The sequence below is a fragment of the Lissotriton helveticus genome, chromosome 10 (genome assembly GCF_964261635.1).
Source record: "Lissotriton helveticus chromosome 10, aLisHel1.1, whole genome shotgun sequence".
NCBI classification, from domain to species: domain Eukaryota; kingdom Metazoa; phylum Chordata; class Amphibia; order Caudata; family Salamandridae; genus Lissotriton; species Lissotriton helveticus.
In genome coordinates, this window is record NC_136071.1 from 2,322,789 (window position 1) to 2,342,909 (window position 20,121).

Genomic DNA, 20,121 nt, shown 5'->3' on the forward strand with positions numbered 1-20,121 from the left:
GACCTGACGTGAGAGACACATAGGTAACACGAGACCTGACGTGAGAGATGCATAGGTAACACGAGACCTGGTGTGAGAGACGCATAGGTAACACAAGACCTGGTGTGAGAGACGCATAGGTAACACGAGACCTGGTGTGAGAGACGCATAGGTAACACAAGACCTGGTGTGAGAGACGCATAGGTAACACGAGACCTGGTGTAAGAGACGCAAAGGTGACAGGAGACCTGGTGTGAGAGACGCAAAGGTAACACGAGACCTGGTGTGAGAGACGCAAAGGTAACACGAGACCTGGTGTGAGAGACGCATAGGTAACACGAGCCCTGGTGTGAGAGACGCATAGGTAACATGAGACCTGGTGTGAGAGACGCATAGGTAACACGAGACCTGGTGTGAGAGACGCATAGGTAACACGAGACCTGGTGTAAGAGACGCAAAGGTAACACAAGACCTGGTGTGAGAGACGCATAGGTAACACGAGACCTGGTGTGAGAGACGTATAGGTAACACGAGACCTGGTGTGAGAGACGCATAGGTAACACGAGACCTGGTGTGAGAGACTGTCGTGGCATAGTCTTTACCATCCTCTTGATTTGACGGACTCCTTCCGGTACTCACTTTACAGCAGTTTTTTTGCTTTTTGATGAATCATTCTTGTGTTCTCCCCCAAATGCCCCTCCGCGCTTCTTCCTCGCGTATGTCTCCGCTGCGCTTGGTGTCGTACCCACCCATGTGTGCCTTCCCCTCCCCATGCTGCTGTCACCCTTCTGTTCAGCCCACACTCTCCAGTGCTTGTCCTCCACCCCTCTGCTCCATGTTGTTCTTCCCAGCCCTACCACTTGATAATGTAACAAAATCAAGCCTTTGGCAAAGCTGATCGGTTCTAGAGATAAAAACCTATAGGCTTTGCCAATGCTTGATTTTAGGTTATGGCCAGCGCAACACATGAAAAGGGGAGAATTGTTCTTACTGTAGTTGAGGGGGAAAGTGGTTGGGAAAGGGGATGGTTATTCTCCCTGCTTGGCACTCCAGACCGCTACAGTTTCGGTCGGGGAAGAGAGGGCTTGTAGATTGTTACAGCTGCAGAGGTCGAGGGCATCCTGCAGAGGAAACATCATGTCGTGCACAGTGCATTCTACGTACATTACCCTTGCACTCGATCTCCTCCTCAAATACACACTACACATCACATACTAGGACCCTGCCACTGCCCTGCCATGCCACTGCGAGGTGGAGCAACGACCACGTCAACATGGCGCGCTGCCTGTCTGCCATGCCCCTGCGAGGTGGAGAAACGACCAAGTCAACATGGCGCGCTGCCAGTCTGCCACGCCCCTGCGAGGTGGAGAAACGACCAAGTCAACATGGCGCACTGCCAGTCTGCCACGCCCCTGCGAGGTGGAGAAACGACCACGTCAACATGGCGCGCTGCCTGTCTGCCACGCCCCTGCGAGGTGGAGAAACGGCCAAGTCAACATGGCGCGCTGCCTGTCTGCCACGCCCCTGCGAGGTGGAGAAACGACCAAGTCAACATGGCACACTGCCTGTCTGCCACGCCCCTGCGAGGTGGAGAAACGACCACGTCAACATGGCGCACTGCCCCTGCCATGCCCCTGCGAGGTGGAGAAACGACCACGTCAACATGGCGCACTGCCAGTCTGCCATGCCAGCTAGCACTGCCTAGGATAAAGGTAAGTCAGGCCTTAACAGCCCTAAGGCAGGGTGCACTATGTCCCAGGTGTGGACATATCTGCATGAGCAGATATACCCCTACAGAATGAGGGTCTATTCCTTAATATTGTAAGTGCCAGGGAAGCCATTGAGAGTACATGGGCTGAGAACTTAAGCTCCACAGCAACATGATGGCTTCACTGACCACAGGAGTGTTTGGTACCAAACCGCTCCTTGTAATAAGTCCATGCTGATGCCAGTGTGAGATTATTTAAAACATGTACCCAGAGTGCACCTCAGAGGTACTCCCTGAAAATATGCCAACCCTGGTGTGGTCTCTGCACGGGTGTTGGCAGCCGTCCACCACCTGACGTGTTACAGGACCCCTGGGTAGAGATCCCCTTCTCTCTGGGACTATAAACAATGCACATCCTGGGCAGAGGGATCCTGCCTCCTCCCCCAGGATAGGCCAGTGCTTGAAGAGAGAAGCTTCAAAGGCTCCTTTATAATGCGACCTCCGGCCTCTGCTGCTAGCAGCAGGTGGCATCCCTGCATTACACCCCACTTTGGGTGGGAAAACTTGGGGGGGAAATTCAAAAAGATAAGTGTGCCCACTTCTGCCAACCCCACTCCCAAGGTGGGCGAAGCGAGGTGAAGCACAACTTTCAGTCCCCGCCATCTTGAAGAGGGGGGGGGGCCTACAATCAGGGCTTAGTCTATTTCCCCTCCCACAGGAGGGTGGTTTCATAGAGGGTGTAGTCACCCCAGTTAAGATGACTATTGGCCCTACCTGCTACTCCCCTGAAACGCCTCCTAAGTTTAGCATTTAGGGGGCTCACCCAGACCGGGCCCTCAGATCTGTGACGACCTAAGAAGAAAGAAGACACCCTGCAGCAGCAGACAGCTGCCTTAGCCCCAGTCCCACTGGCCTGTCTCCAGCTGCGATGACCCTGCAAACTGTCCTGCAACAACGAGGAGTGTTGCCTCCAATCTCCTGAGGACAGCGTACTTGTCCTGAAGAATCCGACTCCAAAGACTCCGGATCCGCGTCCTCAGCCCACTTTGCACTCGATGCCCACGGCCCAAGTCTGAGTGGCTCACCTGTGCAGTGAAGTCTCCCCGGCGATCCTGACCTTGTGTCCAGCTTTGGCTGACCTCTCCATTGTTGATCACTGTTGTGCAATAAATGTCTTACACTCCTCTGTGTTAGGCCTGAGGCTACTCGTCCACACCACCACTAATAGAGCACTTTGGGTTTTGCATTGAGCCCTGTACACTTTTGGGGAACCCCCGGACTCTGAGCACGGTGTTACCTCCTAATGATAATATCATGTACAGAGCCAGCTTCCTATACTACCCCTGACAAGGCGTTGAAGCGCTTTTCGGTGAGTAGCACGCTACCCTGGAACCCAAAAAGGATTAGTGATGAATTAGTGCAGGGAAATATGAAATTAATTTGAGAGGTGGACATGTGAGTTTGTTATTTGTGTTGAGAAGGATAGTGGAGGGCTAGAAGAGGGGGGGGTTGCATTTATATAGCGCTTGGTAACCCTGATGCACCATCAAAAGCGTTTTTCGAGACTAGCACGGTACTCGGGAACTCAAACACATGAAACTAATTTGAGCGGTGGCATGTGAGTCTGTTGGATAGGAAAGGACAGTGTAGGGATAGAAGAGGGGAGGGTCTAGAAAGAGTTTATTTGGAGATCCTAGCAGCAGGACAGGGTTGGGATGAGTGGGGGGAAGAGTCCGAGGGTAGGATTTAGAAAGGCTTGTTTGGGAGATCTGAATAGTAAAAGAGGTTTGAGATGATGCAAGGAGGGTAGTGTATGCAAGAGTCTAGAAAGGGTTATTTTGGAGATCCTAGTCAGTGAGTGGAGGTAGAGGATATATTGGGGGACGTATGGGGTTACATATAGGGCAGTGCATTGGAGATGCTGCATTAGAAGTAAAGTAATAAATATAAAGATACATTAGTACATGGAAGGTATGTATGTATAAGTAAGGTCATATATCTAGATTTAAGTTGTATTAAATAACAGACTTTCAAGTGTTGCTGTACTTTAAGCTCATTGTTTTGTTTTTATTTGTATATATTTTTCCTCCCAATAATGAAGCGGTTGTAGACGAATAGTTAATATGAAAATGTACTTCTGTAGTAGGGGATCTCTGTTTATAGTCATAATCTAGTGAATAGTCCCGCCCATGTGCGGGGACCCCGGAGCAATCAAAAATCTCTTAAGCCGTCTTCTGTGCAGTCCTGCATAGACACTTAAGAGAGAATTTAAAGAAAAATAATGCAGCCTATACATGCCAGGCTACACTGTCCAGTACTACAACTAGATATTCCACCAACATTAAGTTCAGCACAGCCTGCCAAGTTTCTCATATAGAAAAACTTCCCCTTTTACCAAGAAAGCCTCTGGAAGATAGAGAGGAAGGGGTGGACAGACAAGCCCCCCATAGGCTGCCATTATGTGGCTCAAAAAGTGATACTGTGCCGTTAAGGAAACTTTCTAGAACGCTTAGTAGTATCCTGAATGCACAGCAGGTCCCCTCCACTTTCAGTTCTTTTTGGAGGCGTATAAAGCTAGACCTGTAGCATTCCTTACATGAACATCTCTCTCCACCGGGGAGGAGGGCGGGCGCTTATGACTATAACAGAGATACCCCTACTACAGAACTGGAGTTACAGGTAAGAAAATACTCCTTATTTATGCAGTGACCTATATACATGTTGAACATAGAAAAATAGAACCATAAGAAATATGTACATGTGTTAAGAAGAACTAATGAAAATCTATATATTTACAAACAGGATTATTCTGCACATTTAAACAAAGGAATACAAATATCCAGGTCCACAGATATAATCCAAAGAGCTGCTTATATTGATAGTTAGTGCGCCCCCTTCCTGTTACAGCCTCGGCTCCACTGTAGAACATTTCACACACTGGTATGGCGCCTCCGAGGGACTCGCAGGTTATCACTTTCACTGATGGTGAAACATAAAGCATGCCTGAAACACGAACAAGCAGCACGCCTTTTGCAAACCATGCTGAGCATTTCTGACCCTAAATTAAAAGAAATGTTAATAATTGTTTATTTTAAAGCCCTCATTGACCTGTTGGTTTTAAAGTTAAAGCTGTGCCTCACACAGCTTTCTTTTATCCAGTTTGTTTCTTCCTTTCTCCACGGTGGCTCTGCCTAAGAGGGGCGGGCAGCCTTTCTATAGTCCTGACTGTGACGGAGACCTGGAGTTAGTCGCTGTGGTTATTCAGGCACCTTTTGTGGTCTCTCCACCTTGTTCTATGCGGATTCGTTCGCCTGGTGTGGCGTAATACCTCCATTTCTTTTCTTATTAGTTAATAAACGCAAGTTGGTTTTGCCCCTCTCTCCCCTCGGCAGGAGGAGCAGCGGCACATGAAGATCATCGACGAGACCATGGCGCAGCTGCAGGACCTGAAGAACCAGCACCTGGCCAAGAAGTCCGAGGTAAACGACAAGAACCACGAGATGGAGGAGATTCGCAAGAAGCTGGGCTCCGCCAACAAGTGAGTCCGATAGTTGTGGCTGGAAGGCAGCCAGTGAGTCCTGGAACTGGGGTAGGCTGGCAAATGGAAACAGTTGTAATGAGAAGCTTGATGTGGCTGACGAGTGAGTAAACTGTGCAAGGTGACGGGTCCGTAAAGGCTACTGATGTTAGAACCTTGTCAGGGACAATAAATGAGAGATCTGGACGTGCAGGTCGGGTGGGGTATGTTTAAGGGGCAGGCGGTTGTAGTGAAACGCTGTGTGGAGTATTACTCTTCAGTCGTAGACATGGCTTGAAGGGGCCTATGCTGACGTGCCTGTGTTCTCATCAGGGAGCTGACCGTCCTGCAGAAGGAGGTGACGGCCATCGAAACCAAGCTGGAGCAGAAGCGCAGTGACCGCCACAACCTGCTACAGGCATGCAAGATGCAAGATATCAAACTACCACTGACCAAGGGCAGCATGGACGACATCAGTCAGGAGGAGGTAATGTAATGTTAGTGGGCGTCTGTATCCCAGGAGAGCATGGACGACATCACTCAGGAGGAGGTAATGCTAGTGGGCGTCCTGTACGCCAGGGAGACGTAGGGCATCCCAGGTCTTGCCCTGTTATCAGTGGGGTGCTCGGAACAGTGTCACACATCATCTGCCCACAGTACTGATGTGTATTGCCTCTCTGTGATGGGGAGATGGACACAGCTGAAACAACATGTATTCTTTTACTTGGAAGACGTTTAGCACTAGTCATTGTAGTAGTGTGGATTTGTGTTGCGCCAGTTGTTGTTTTATTTCAGGGCATCAGTGTTATTCTTGCTGAAAGTACACCTCTTCAGTTCAGGCCATATTGAAAGACTATCAGCATTGTGTGTGACGAGAAGACGTGTTCATTATCCGCAAAGCAACTGCAGCGTGTATGTGCACTTGGGGGCTGTGAAACTCTCCTTGCAATATTTTACTACATGAAACCGACCTTGAATGTTCCCAAGCGTTTCCCACTGGAGTCTGGATTCAGTATTCAGTGCTGACACTGTTTACAGACATGTCACCTCATATCGTCCCTCTCAAAGCCCGCTCTGCTCAGCCGTCACAAGCAAACTAAACAGCAATACAGCAAGTGGCGCACTGAGCCGGTCCCTCAGATTACAAGGACCTACACTGAGCCGATCCCTCAGATTACAAGGACCTACACTGAGCCGATCCCTCAGATTACAAGGTCCTACACTGAGCCGATCCCTCAGATTACAAGGTCCTACACTGAGCCGATCCCTCAGATTACGAGGTCCTACACTGAGCCGATCCCTCAGATTACGAGGACCTACACTGAGTCGATCCCTCAGATTACGAGGACCTACACTGAGCCTATCCCTCAGATTACGAGGTCCTACACTGAGCCTCAGATTACAAGGACCTACACTGAGCCGATCCCTCAGATTACAAGGACCTACACTGAGCTGGTCCCTCAGATTACAAGGTCCTACACTGAGCCGGTCCCTCAGATTACAAGGTCCTACACTGAGCCGATCCCTCAGATTACGAGGTCCTACACTGAGCCGATCCCTCAGATTACGAGGACCTACACTGAGCCGATCCCTCAGATTACGAGGACCTACACTGAGCCGATCCCTCAGATTACAAGGACCTACACTGAGCCGATCCCTCAGATTACAAGGACCTACACTGAGCCGATCCCTCAGATTACAAGGTCCTACACTGAGCCGATCCCTCAGATTACAAGGACCTACACTGAGCCGATCCCTCAGATTACAAGGACCTACACTGAGCCGATCCCTCAGATTACGAGGTCCTACACTGACCCGATCCCTCGGATTACGAGGTCCTACACTGAGCCGGTCCCTCAGATTACAAGGACCTACACTGAGCCGATCCCTCAGATTACGAGGACCTACACTGAGCCGATCCCTCAGATTACGAGGACCTACACTGAGCCGATCCCTCAGATTACGAGGACCTACACTGAGCCGATCCCTCAGATTACGAGGACCTACACTGAGCCGATCCCTCAGATTACGAGGTCCTACACTGAGCCTAAGATTACAAGGACCTACACTGAGCCGATCCCTCAGATTACGAGGTCCTACACTGAGCCGATCCCTCAGATTACAAGGTCCTACACTGAGCCGATCCCTCAGATTACAAGGTCCTACACTGAGCCTCAGATTACAAGGACCTACACTGAGCCGATCCCTCAGATTACGAGGTCCTACACTGAGCCGATCCCTCAGATTACAAGGTCCTACCCTGAGCCGATCCCTCAGATTACAAGGTCCTACACTGAGCCGATCCCTCAGATTACAAGGTCCTACACTGAGCCGGTCCCTCAGATTACAAGGTCCTACACTGAGCCGATCCCTCAGATTACAAGGTCCTACACTAAGCCGATCCCTCAGATTACAAGGACCTACACTGAGCCGATCCCTCAGATTACAAGGTCCTACACTGAGCCGATCCCTCAGATTACAAGGACCTACACTGAGCCGATCCCTCAGATTACAAGGACCTACACTGAGCCGATCCCTCAGATTACAAGGACCTACACTGAGCCTCAGATTACAAGGACCTACACTGAGCCTCAGATTACAAGGACCTACACTGAGCCGATCCCTCAGATTACAAGGTCCTACACTGAGCCGATCCCTCAGATTACAAGGACCTACACTGAGCCGATCCCTCACATTACGAGGTCCTACACTGAGCCGATCCCTCAGATTACGAGGTCCTACACTGAGCCGGTCCCTCAGATTACAAGGACCTACACTGAGCCGATCCCTCAGATTACGAGGACCTACACTGAGCCGATCCCTCAGATTACGAGGACCTACACTGAGCCGATCCCTCAGATTACGAGGTCCTACACTGAGCCTCAGATTACAAGGACCTACACTGAGCCGATCCCTCAGATTACGAGGTCCTACACTGAGCCGATCCCTCAGATTACAAGGTCCTACACTGAGCCGAAGATTACAAGGACCTACACTGAGCCGATCCCTCAGATTACAAGGTCCTACACTGAGCCGGTCCCTCAGATTACAAGGTCCTACACTGAGCCGATCCCTCAGATTACAAGGTCCTACACTAAGCCGATCCCTCAGATTGCAAGGACCTACACTGAGCCGATCCCTCAGATTACAAGGTCCTACACTGAGCCGATCCCTCAGATTACAAGGACCTACACTGAGCCGATCCCTCAGATTACAAGGACCTACACTGAGCCGATCCCTCAGATTACAAGGACCTACACTGAGCCGATCCCTCAGATTACGAGGTCCTACACTGAGCCGATCCCTCTGATTACGAGGTCCTACACTGAGCCGGTCCCTCAGATTACGAGGACCTACACTGAGCCGATCCCTCAGATTACGAGGACCTACACTGAGCCGATCCCTCAGATTACGAGGACCTACACTGAGCCGATCCCTCAGATTACGAGGTCCTACACTGAGCCTCAGATTACGAGGACCTACACTGAGCAGATCCCTCAGATTACGAGGTCCTACACTGAGCCGATCCCTCAGATTAGAAGGTCCTACACTGAGCCGATCCCTCAGATTACAAGGTCCTACACTGAGCCGATCCCTCAGATTACAAGGTCCTACACTGAGCCGATCCCTCAGATTACAAGGTCCTACACTGAGCCGATCCCTCAGATTACAAGGTCCTACACTGAGCCGATCCCTCAGATTACAAGGTCCTACACTGAGCCGATCCCTCAGATTACAAGGTCCTACACTGAGCCGATCCCTCAGATTACAAGGTCCTACACTGAGCCTCAGATTACAAGGACCTACACTGAGCCGATCCCTCAGATTACAAGGACCTACACTGAGCCGATCCCTCAGATTACAAGGACCTACACTGAGCCGATCCCTCAGATTACAAGGACCTACACTGAGCCGATCCCTCAGATTACGAGGTCCTACACTGAGCCGATCCCTCAGATTACAAGGTCCTACACTGAGCCGATCCCTCAGATTACAAGGTCCTACACTGAGCCTCAGATTACAAGGACCTACACTGAGCCGATCCCTCAGATTACAAGGTCCTACACTGAGCCGATCCCTCAGATTACAAGGACCTACACTGAGCCGATCCCTCAGATTACAAGGACCTACACTGAGCCGATCCCTCAGATTACAAGGACCTACACTGAGCCGATCCCTCAGATTACGAGGTCCTACACTGAGCCGATCCCTCAGATTACAAGGTCCTACACTGAGCCGATCCCTCAGATTACAAGGTCCTACACTGAGCCGATCCCTCAGATTACAAGGTCCTACACTGAGCCTCAGATTACAAGGACCTACACTGAGCCGATCCCTCAGATTACAAGGTCCTACACTGAGCCGATCCCTCAGATTACAAGGACCTACACTGAGCCGATCCCTCAGATTACAAGGACCTACACTGAGCCTCAGATTACAAGGACCTACACTGAGCCGATCCCTCAGATTACGAGGTCCTACACTGAGCCGATCCCTCAGATTACGAGGTCCTACACTAAGCCGATCCCTCAGATTACGAGGTCCTACACTGAGCCGATCCCTCAGATTACAAGGATCTACACTGAGCCGATCCCTCAGATTACGAGGTCCTACACTGAGCCGATCCCTCAGATTACGAGGTCCACTAGCCTCTGCACTCCCAGCTCATGCAGAACACTTTGTTTCTGGAAAAGAATCCCTTCAGGCTAGCATTTGACAAAGTTGTCTGAGGTTAAACAAAACTAGATTCAAGATGGCTCCTTTCATCCAATTAAGAACCTAGCTAGCTTTTTCAAGTTCTGCTTCTGTATTCCCCAACGCCCCAGGGTAATGACGATAAGGTAACAATGTAGCCCTAAACCGGAATCATTAAACACTATCACGATACAATATTTAACCCTTACAGCTGTCTGTACATTTCTATAACCATTTCTTTCTGCATATCAGGGATCGCAAGAAAGCGAGTCTGTCAGTAGCAGCTCTCAGAAGACGACCGCAGTGCCCGCCAAGGAGGCGCAGATTGAGATCGACTACAGCGAGCTGTCGGAGGATCTGAAGGTGAGTTTAAGGGGCAGCAGAATGCTGTGCATAGGAGAAGGACCCAGCGCTGCATGCTATGCGCAGGAGAACACAGTGCAGCATGCGTTGCTTATTAGGTGGGAGGGAGCAGCAGAGTGCTGTGCACTGTGGGGTGGATGATAGACCAAGCGGAGCAGCAGCGTGCTGTGCAGAGTAGTAGAAAGAGCAGCAGCGTGCTGTGCAGAGTAGTAGAAAGAGCAGCAGCGTGCTGTGCAGAGTAGTAGAAAGAGCAGCAGCGTGCTGTGCAGAGTAGTAGAAAGAGCAGCAGCGTGCGGTGCAGAGTAGTAGAAAGAGCAGCAGCGTGCGGTGCAGAGTAGTAGAAAGAGCAGCAGCGTGCTGTGCAGAGTAGTAGAAAGAGCAGCAGCGTGCTGTGCAGAGTAGTAGAAAGAGCAGCAGCGTGCTGTGCAGAGTAGTAGAAAGAGCAGCAGCGTGCTGTGCAGAGTAGTAGAAAGAGCAGCAGCGTGCTGTGCAGAGTAGTAGAAAGAGCAGCAGCGTGCTGTGCAGAGTAGTAGAAAGAGCAGCAGCGTGCTGTGCAGAGTAGTAGAAAGAGCAGCAGCGTGCTGTGCAGAGTAGTAGAAAGAGCAGCAGCGTGCTGTGCAGAGTAGTAGAAAGAGCAGCAGCGTGCGGTGCAGAGTAGTAGAAAGAGCAGCAGCGTGCTGTGCAGAGTAGTAGAAAGAGCAGCAGCGTGCTGAGCACTGGAGAAGGACCCAACGCAGCATGCTATGCACAGTAGGTGGGCAGGAGCAGCAGCCTGCTGTGCAGAGTAGTAGAAAGAGCAGCAGTGTGCTGTGCAGAGTAGTAGAAAGAGCAGCAGCGTGCTGTGCAGAGTAGTAGAAAGTGCAGCAGCGTGCTGAGCACTGGAGAAGGACCCAACGCAGCATGCTATGCACAGTAGGTGGGCAGGAGCAGCAGCCTGCTGTGCAGAGTAGTAGAAAGAGCAGCAGTGTTGCAGGGATTCTGCTCAGGAACAGAACTATGCTTGGGACCATTGAACATCAGTATATCCGGACTGAGTCACCATATCACCTCAGTACCCGTGAGCCAGAGTCCGACTAGCTATAGTGCCTCGCTTGCCGTCCTATCCATATCCAGAGAGACAAGAGCATTTACACCCTGGAACACAACACTCCCGACCCTCTCAGGAATTGCGGTAACGAGAGACGTACTTGTCCACAATAAGATATAAGACACACAAAGGAAGTTTGAAGAGTTTTTTTAAACTATTGTGCTCTAGAATGCAGTATTCGTGCCACAATCAGAAAACCAATGCTTAACAAAAATACCATCAGCATAGTCAGTCATATATTATGAAAAGTCTTCTCGTATTATAAGACGGATTAGCTTGAAGCGGAATGATTATATAACTAAGATCTCTGGGATTAGTAGCGGACCCCGTACCTTAGCATATACAGGTGGACGTTTTACATCTCGTCTACAGCCGTGATCACCTCTCAGAAAGTCTCTCTGTATGGATGCTACATGACTGTGCATGCCTATTGGACAAGGCGCATAGGCTCATAAACAGCTGCGCTCATGTGTTGTGTTGAGGTGCGAGTGCCTGACCAGAACGAAATAACAAGGGACGTTGTTGTTTGACCTTGTCTGCTGCGTTCAGATTAAATCCCAGGAAAGAACAGAACGGTAAAACAGCTGCAAGATCTGTGTGAAAATACAACGTGCACAAAGATAAACGTGTTTATATAGTAACGTGTGCAAAGAAAATGCGGCCTGTATCGTGCCTAGTTAGGATAACAAAGGGAAAACTACAATGGGCCATTCACTGAACACGTGACAGCAGCGCACACTGCAGTCGAGGGGTAGGAGATGGGTTCTTTAGATCACAGAAGGGGATAAGGGGGTGGCACCTTTGGGGTAGCAGCATGCTATGTACAGTAAGGGATATGAGTGGCAGGACAGCAGCATACTGTGCACCGTAGGTATTGGATCAAGCAGATCAGCAGCATACTGTGCGCAGCAGGTGATGGAGAACGCAGAGTAGCAGCATACTGTGCGCAGCAGGTGATGGAGAACGCAGAGTAGCAGCATACTGTGCGCAGCAGGTGATGGAGAACGCAGAGTGCTGTGCATAGTGGGGACTGACTCCGGCAGGTGGTGCCGGCGGGCTGTGCATAGTGGGGACTGACTCCGGCAGGTGGTGCCGGCGGGCTGTGCATAGTGGGGACTGACTCCGGCGGGTGGTAACTGGGGACAGCGGCGTGCATGGGAATAGTGGGGACTAACTCCGGCAGGTGGTGCCGGCGGGGCAGCAACGTGCTGTGCATAGTGGGGACTGACTCCGGCGGGTGGTAACTGGGGGCAGCAGCGTGCTGTGCATAGTGGGGACTGACTCCGGCGGGTGGTAACTGGGGACAGCGGCGTGCATGGGAATAGTGGGGAATGACTCCGGCAGGTGGTGCCGGCGGGGCAGCAGCATGCTGTGCATAGTGGGGACTGACCCCGGCAGGTGGTAACTGGGGGCAGCGGCGTGCTGTGCATAGTGGGGACTGACTCCGACGGGTGGTACCGGCGGGGCAGCAGAGTGCTGTACATAGTGGGGACTGACTCCGGCAGGTGGTAACTGGGGGCAGCGGCGTGCTGTGCATAGTGGGGACTGACTCCGACAGGTGGTAACTGGGGGCAGCGGCGTGCTGTGCATAGTGGGGACTGACTCCGGCAGGTGGTAACTGGGGGCAGCGGCGTGCTGTGCATAGTGGGGACTGACCCCGGCAGGTGGTAACTGGGGGCAGCGGCGTGCTGTGCATAGTGGGGACTGACTCCGGCAGGTGGTAACTGGGGGCAGCGGCGTGCTGTGCATAGTGGGGAATGACTCCGGCAGGTGGTGCCGGCGGGGCAGCAGCGTGCTGTGCATAGTGGGGACTGACTCCGGCAGGTGGTGCCGGCGGGGCAGCAGCGTGCTGTGCATAGTGGGGACTGACTCCGGCAGGTGGTAACTGGGGGCAGCAGCATGCTGTGCATAGTGGGGACTGACTCCGGCAGGTGGTGCCGGCGGGGCAGCAGCGTGCTCTATGCAGTGGTCTTGGTGGTTAATACCTTCACTTGTCTGCTCTTGGAGACCGAGCCAATGTAGTGATCTTTGTAGGCTTTGAATGGTAGCCTTCTGTTTTAGGGAAAACCCAGGTTGCTTTCTTTGTAGGGCTGAAGGCTTCTCTCTGGGTGTCGGACATCAGGGACGTGACATTAATGGGCCGTCAATGCTCTGGTCTGCTGTTGGGGTGGAATCGGGGTTGTGCCTTGGTCGCCCCTCAGTCCTGGCCTCCTGGGGGTGGCACAGCATGTGCTGTGGTTCCGTTACGTCTTCAGGGCCTGGTCTGCTGTCGGGGTTGTGCCTTGGTAGCCCCTCAGTCCTAGCTTCAAGGGGGTGACACAGCACGTGCTGTGTTTCCGTTAGGTCTTCAGGGCTCTTCCTTGTGCTAGGGATCACCCTTACAGAGGCAGGCTCTTTGTAGGAGAGTAGGGTCTGCAATCCTATGATCACCCAGATTTTTGCTTTTTGCTGCACTGGTTTACGACTTTCCCTGGCTGTGGGCCTGCTAATCAGACCCACAGCCTAGCTGTTCTCTCTATCCAAATTGTACTCAGGTACTGAATTGGCACTGGGCCCTCTCCAAGTCCCTGTACCCAGGGCTGAGGTGCACCCAGAAGTCTCCCAGGGGCTGAAGCATGTATTATGCCACCCCTGGATTGACTAACTAAAACTGACACAACTGGCTGCACGACAGCTGGGGCAAGGTGGTGTACTCACCCTTTGCTTTAGATATAGTATACCTATATCTAACCCTAAAATGGACACACAGATCTCCTATCAGTCACTCCTATGGCAGGCCTTAACAATCCTGAAGGCAGAGTGCTTGGAATCGTGTGAGATGGTGCTCTGGCATGAGCTGAGCCTGTCTGCGGCTTTCGGGATCCATCCCTTAGCCGTTTCCATGATATCGCATACCATATACTCTTAAGTGCATTATAATCCTCGCGGTTATGTGCCAACTCTGGTATCACTTTATCAAAACATGTCGAGTAAGGTGTCATACGAATTGGAATACTAACCCCTCGCCAATTCTGGCGACGGGGTTAGCATTCCACCCTTCTAGAGGGACACGACATGCATGTAACCTATAACCCGGTTAAAAGTCAGACAGAGCCTTAGCATCCACAAAATGGATGCTGCCCCCGAGACACAAGTCTGCCCTCCTGCTGCTGGGAGTCCTCCCAGAGCAGGAGATAAGGACAAAGGGTTTCCTGCCAGGGGCGGTGCCAGCACCGTCCCAGACAGGGTTTTGTGTATTGTAGGTAGGCAGGGCTTTAGAGGAAGGTGACTGCACGTGGCCCCCCGGTGCTCACTGTGCATAGGCTGGCTGGAACCAGTTCCAGGGGCACTCCAGCCCCTGGCCTGGGGAAAAGCCCGCCAAGGAAGTGGGTGTAACCACCCCCCTCCTGGTCCCACCCATAGGGCAGGACCTAGTCGCGTGCCAGCCCCCTTTTCCCAGATAAAGGTAGAGACTGGCCCCCTTCCAAATCAGATCATCTTTGGAATCAAGACACGACTTTCTGCGAAAGGACTTCAAGATTTCCTTCTTCAAGATTCTCCCTTGTGGCTAAGGAGTAGTCACCCTGCATCCGCAGGCACCATCTAAAGAACACTGCGGTCTGCTGTAAGTCCTTCCTCCGGAATCCGACTGCCCAGCTCGACGAGAACCGGCTTCCCTGGCACCTCTGACCTCTACCCACCTCTACAGCCCAGCTGAGAACCGTGGGTGCGACGAGACCTCAAGGGACCGGCCATCTGCAAGACTGCACGACTTCTTTCCAGCAAGCCCGCCGAGTAATCTACTGGTGAGTGCTTTGGGGTCCGAGAAGCCCCGACTCTGAGCAGCTCCAGCTCCGAAGTGCAGCCCCCCAGCATCTCCACGATCTGCGTGGGGCCCTTCTGCTTTCCGCTGCTCACCGCGTTGTTTGGCTACTAGCCCGTTGGCTTGTGGCCTTCCTGACGACGCCCGACGACATTTCTGCTGCTGGTCTGGTTGCTCCAGACTGGCCCTTGCTCCCTTCCAGAAGAGGAGCACCCCGGACCCTCCTGGTCCACTCAAGACGCCATTTTGAGTCCACCGCGTGGGCTTGAATTAGCCAAGGCTTGTTGCCCAATCCTGGGTAACTTCGACGCCAACGACTTCATCCTTCGTGGGACAGCTCGCACCTCCATCCTGGTCGCCGACAACGCCTCCTGGTCCGAGAGACTGCAGAGCCCAGCAGCGCCCACTCACCTGACTGCGGTGACTTCGCCCGGTGCCATCCTGGTGCCCACTTAATCACTGGCTAGTGATTCAAGAACTTGGTCCCCTCTGCTTTCAGGTTTTCTTCTTCCTTGATCCAGGCTTGGATCCATCGAACTTTCCTTCACTGGTCGCCTGCCAGCAACTTCTTCCTTCCAGGCTCCTGGTCCGGCAACGAGATCCCCGACGTCTTTTCAGACCTATGCAGCTGCAGCCCCTGGGCTAGGTAACTTCGGCACTCCGGTGTCCCAGCATAGCCTCACTATCCAAGGGTCAGGATCCACTGTCGTTTTCTCCCTACCAGGTCGGGTTCGCCCGTGAACACTAACTGTGAATTCTAGCTTCCATAGACTTTGTCCCGCATCCCGCGTGAGAGTGCACACTCTGCACCCGAGTCCCCTGGGCCTCCTAGTAGTAATCTAACGATTCCCTAGTCCAGTCCTAGCGATTCCAAAGCCTATTAGAACTGTTACTTACCTGCTAGTAATTCGCATTCCACTTTTAGCGTATATGGTTTTTCGTGCCCCTCGGGCATTTGTGTAACGTGCTAACTTAAAAGTATTTTCGTAAGAGTTTTGTTGTGTGCTTAGCTCCCTGTCTCATAAAGAGCCAGGGTAGTCTTGTTATAAATAAATACACTGTTTATTTTCATAACAACTTGTGTGGTGTCCTTTCACTGGGTGTTCAAGGGGTAATGTGATGGTAAAACAGCTGGCTTAACACGCCCTCTAGAGTCTTAGCCTTAGACTGCTCGTATCCATGCTACTAGGATAGCTGGCCTATAAGGTTGACTTACAACCAATCATCAATAAGGGTTGTTTGGACTGATATATAGTGATCACTAGAATAGTGAGCACTGCACATCAGGCCAACTTCTCACATTGGTGAGCAGCGGTTGGGATTTGAGCTTGCTGTTGTTTTACCACACATGCCCTAAGAATATCTTGTGAAAGATCACATAAGTACTAAAGGTACACATAACTTAGCTTAGAATACTCTGAGTTCTACTGAACCAGCTGTTGTAGCTCCTAGGGCCTAGCACACCCTAAACTACAACTCTAGCAAGGGATCAGTAGGCAAACATATAGTGTAGGTAAGTGCACCACTTACACCTCACTAGAAAAGCATGTCGACTCAGGGGGACTCTACTGAGACTCCCCTGGTCAGTGTTGACCCTCCACAGGTCACTTCAAGATATGCAGCTCTCAGCTTTCATGAGATGAGACAGATCTGTGTCTCCAGGAAACTGAAGCAGGGGTCTAACCCCACCACTTCCTTTCTGATAGGTCTCCTAGAGACATATGATGCCAGAAAGCTTTCTCAGTTACATGAGAACATGCCAGCCTTAGAAGGAACCTCTGGGGATCCAGATCTCCACAACACTGATTCAGCAGTTGAGGAGGAGGATCAGGAGGTACTCTCTGGGGATGAGGTAGACAAGGGTCTTGAGGTAGTCAGAAGGCTAACTAGGACCAACTTAGACTTACTTGGGCTAGGATCTGGGGGCCCCCCAGTACTAACCCGAAGTGGGCCTAACCTTGAAGTTAGGAGAGATAGATCTCTTTCTAGGGACTCCAATAGATCTCTGCACTCTAATGCCTCTTCTCAGGGGAGAAGGAATCCTCCACAGAGGAGATTTACTTCCCCTCAGAGAAAGGAGCATGAAGCTAGGATGAGACAAGCTGAACTGAGGATTGAAAGGGAAGAAATTGCCCTGGCCAAAGAGAAGCTTGCCCTGGCAAGAGAGCAGCAGATGAGTGGGCTAGCTCCCACTGGTGGCAGCAATCTCCCAAGAGATAGAGAGAAGGGTTTAGATACTAAACACCTGACTAAAATAGTGCCCCCCTTTAAGCAAGGGGATGACATCCAGAAATGGATGGCTGCTCTGGAGAGGGCCTGCACTGTGCAGGGCATTCCCCAGAGTCAGTGGGCAGCTATACTGTGGCTCTCCTTTGATGGCAAAGGTAGAGATAAGCTCCTCACTACAAGAGTGGAGGATGCTAACAATTACCAGGTCCTGAAGAATACACTGGTTGATGGGTTTGGTTTAACCACTGAGCAGTACAGGTTGCTGTTCAGAGACACCCAGAAAACTCAGTCTCAGGACTGGTCTGATTTTGTGGATTGTGCCACTAAGGCTTTGGAGGGCTGGTTGCTGGGTAGCAAGGTTACAGATTACACAGGATTGTATAATCTAATGATGAGAGAACAAATTTTAAACAATTGTCAGAACCAGTTGCTGCACCAGCACCTTGTTGATTCAGATCTGACCTCTCCCCAAGAATTGGGAAAGAAGGCAGACAAATGGGTCAGGACAAGGATCAAGCAGAACCAGAACCAGAACCAGGGTGGTCAGAAGAAAGCAGACCAGAAGGGTAATGCTAAGAGTGAACAAAATGACCAGAAGTCTTCACCAGGTCCCCAACAAACCAAAGAGGGTGGGGGTCAGGCTTCCCAGAAGAAGAAGACTCAAGAAGGCCAGTCAAAAAGGTGGTGCCAGTACTGCAAAAGTAGGTAGGCAGGGCTTTAGAGGAAGGTGACTGCACGTGGCACCCCGGTGCTCACTGTGCATAGGCTGGCTGGAACCAGTTCCAGGGGCACTCCAGCCCCTGGCCTGGGGAAAAGCCCGATCAATCTCAAATAATGCCACAAGATTGGAGCGAGATAACTGGGGATCACACACTCACTTAGGGTGAAAAGGAAAGCCCTCACACACCGACCTAGTCAGTGTCATGCTTCATTATCGGGCCCCACCAAAGAGGCCGAGTGCCTCTTTGGTGTGCTACAACGCCAGAAAGACTGCGGAGCTGGTTGTGTGAAGGAGGACGTGCTGTGAGGGTGAGTTAAATTAAAAGTGTCTAAATGAGTATCAAAAAATTTTTTTTATTAAATGATCCCTAAGACACGATTTAACAGGTATTATGTGTCTGAATTTAGTTGCCAAGGATTAGGAATGGTAAAATTCATAGCTGGTCTATAAGGTTGACTTACAACCCACCATAAGCCCACAGCTAAAAACAATCTTCTTGACTTCAGAAGTTTTCACCCTCGCCCCCTTAAAGAGAATCTCCCCTATGGGCAATATTTGAGACTTAGAAGAAACTGTAGTGCCCTCTCTGATTTCAAGGAACAGTCAACCATTCTTACCGAAAAATTGAAAGACAGGGGTTACCCAGCTCCAATTCTGAATAAGGGCCTAAAAAGAGCCAGAAACCAGCCTAGAGAGGTACTCCTGGCTGAAAAAGATAAGAACCCGGATTCGATCCCACTGACGTGTGTAACAACTTACAACAGTCTGTCCAATGTGATGAAAAAGACAATTAACAAACACTGGAAAATCATCACATCCTGTAAAGAAAACTGGGAGAAACCACTGTTTTCTTTCAAAAAAGGTCGAAGCTTAAAAGATGCACTAGTCCACACCAGGCCGAAAGAGAAACTTATCAGTAATGCGCCATCTATAACCGCAGCGTGGGGCCTACCAAAAATTATAGGTCACTACCCATGTTCGGATTGCGCGGTTTGCCACCTGACAGAAGCAACTAAAACCTTAGCTTTGGAACCAGGGAAGGTCTGGGTACAGAGAGAACACACTAACTGCAACACTACCAATGTCGTGTATATGATCACCTGCACTTGCCAGCTTCGCTACATTGGCATGACTACCCGCAGGGTAAAACAACGTATATGCGAACACCGAAGCAACATAAGGTGTAAAAAACTAACCACCAAGCTGAGCCGCCATTTCCTAGACAGCAATCACACACCCAATGATATGAGGTGGACTGTAATTGAAGCACTCCAAGGGACCACCAATATCACAAGCAGACTCTTTGAGAAAGAACAACGCTGGGTGTATCGCTTGGGGACCCATACCACCGGCCTTAACGATGATATCCCATGGAACACTGTATTATCCTGAGTATCAATATGACTATCTGACCCATCACCCTGCATTTTCTGCATTTTGTCTTAAAAAGGACAATTCTAAGCTAATTGCCTGTTCTGTGCTATGTTTTGCTTTTTGGCAGTATGTCTCTCTCCTTTTCCTGCTCCCCACACTGTGTACAGTATCTCATCATATTAATTCTATGGGTGCTCGAGTGCACAACTAGGGCGCTATCTACTGACCTCATCAGTCGCCCTCTCTCTAATAACATTGGCTATATACAGCATTGCTAATTTCTTATTGTTATTTGATCATCTAGCGCCGGTATTCCAACTCAGTACTGCCCATGAAATACGGTGTTATCATTCTCTCACACCGACCCGGGCCGGTGCGTTCCAAGCCTCCTATGCAGATGGGGGGCGGGCGCGTTCCAGGCCTCTCTTTCGTGTGACACGCCCACCAGGAAGGACGCGACGCCTTTCCCAGTCTGGTGCGTGTCAGGCCTCGTTGCAACGGAGGGTGGGCGCGCTCCTGGCCTCTTCCTGGTCGGGCACGCCCACCAGGAAGAACGCAACGCCCGGTGCCCTCGCTCTTATACTCACTCACCGGCCCCGCTCTCCATCGACGGGGTCCGGTCACGAGGGAGTTCCTAGGTGTCTAA

General features: G+C 51.1%; 1 protein-coding gene across 1 annotated transcript in view; it reads left to right on the forward strand.

Moving 5' to 3' along the window:
* SMC1A (structural maintenance of chromosomes 1A) overlaps positions 1-20,121 on the forward strand; it is a 202,992-nt gene that overhangs the window by 148,319 nt on the left and 34,552 nt on the right. The window contains exons 17-19 of the mRNA XM_078664500.1: positions 5,080-5,225; positions 5,538-5,691; positions 10,152-10,262. Of these exons, the coding sequence (XP_078520626.1) occupies positions 5,080-5,225; positions 5,538-5,691; positions 10,152-10,262 (411 nt within the window). The remainder of the gene's footprint in view (positions 1-5,079; positions 5,226-5,537; positions 5,692-10,151; positions 10,263-20,121) is intronic.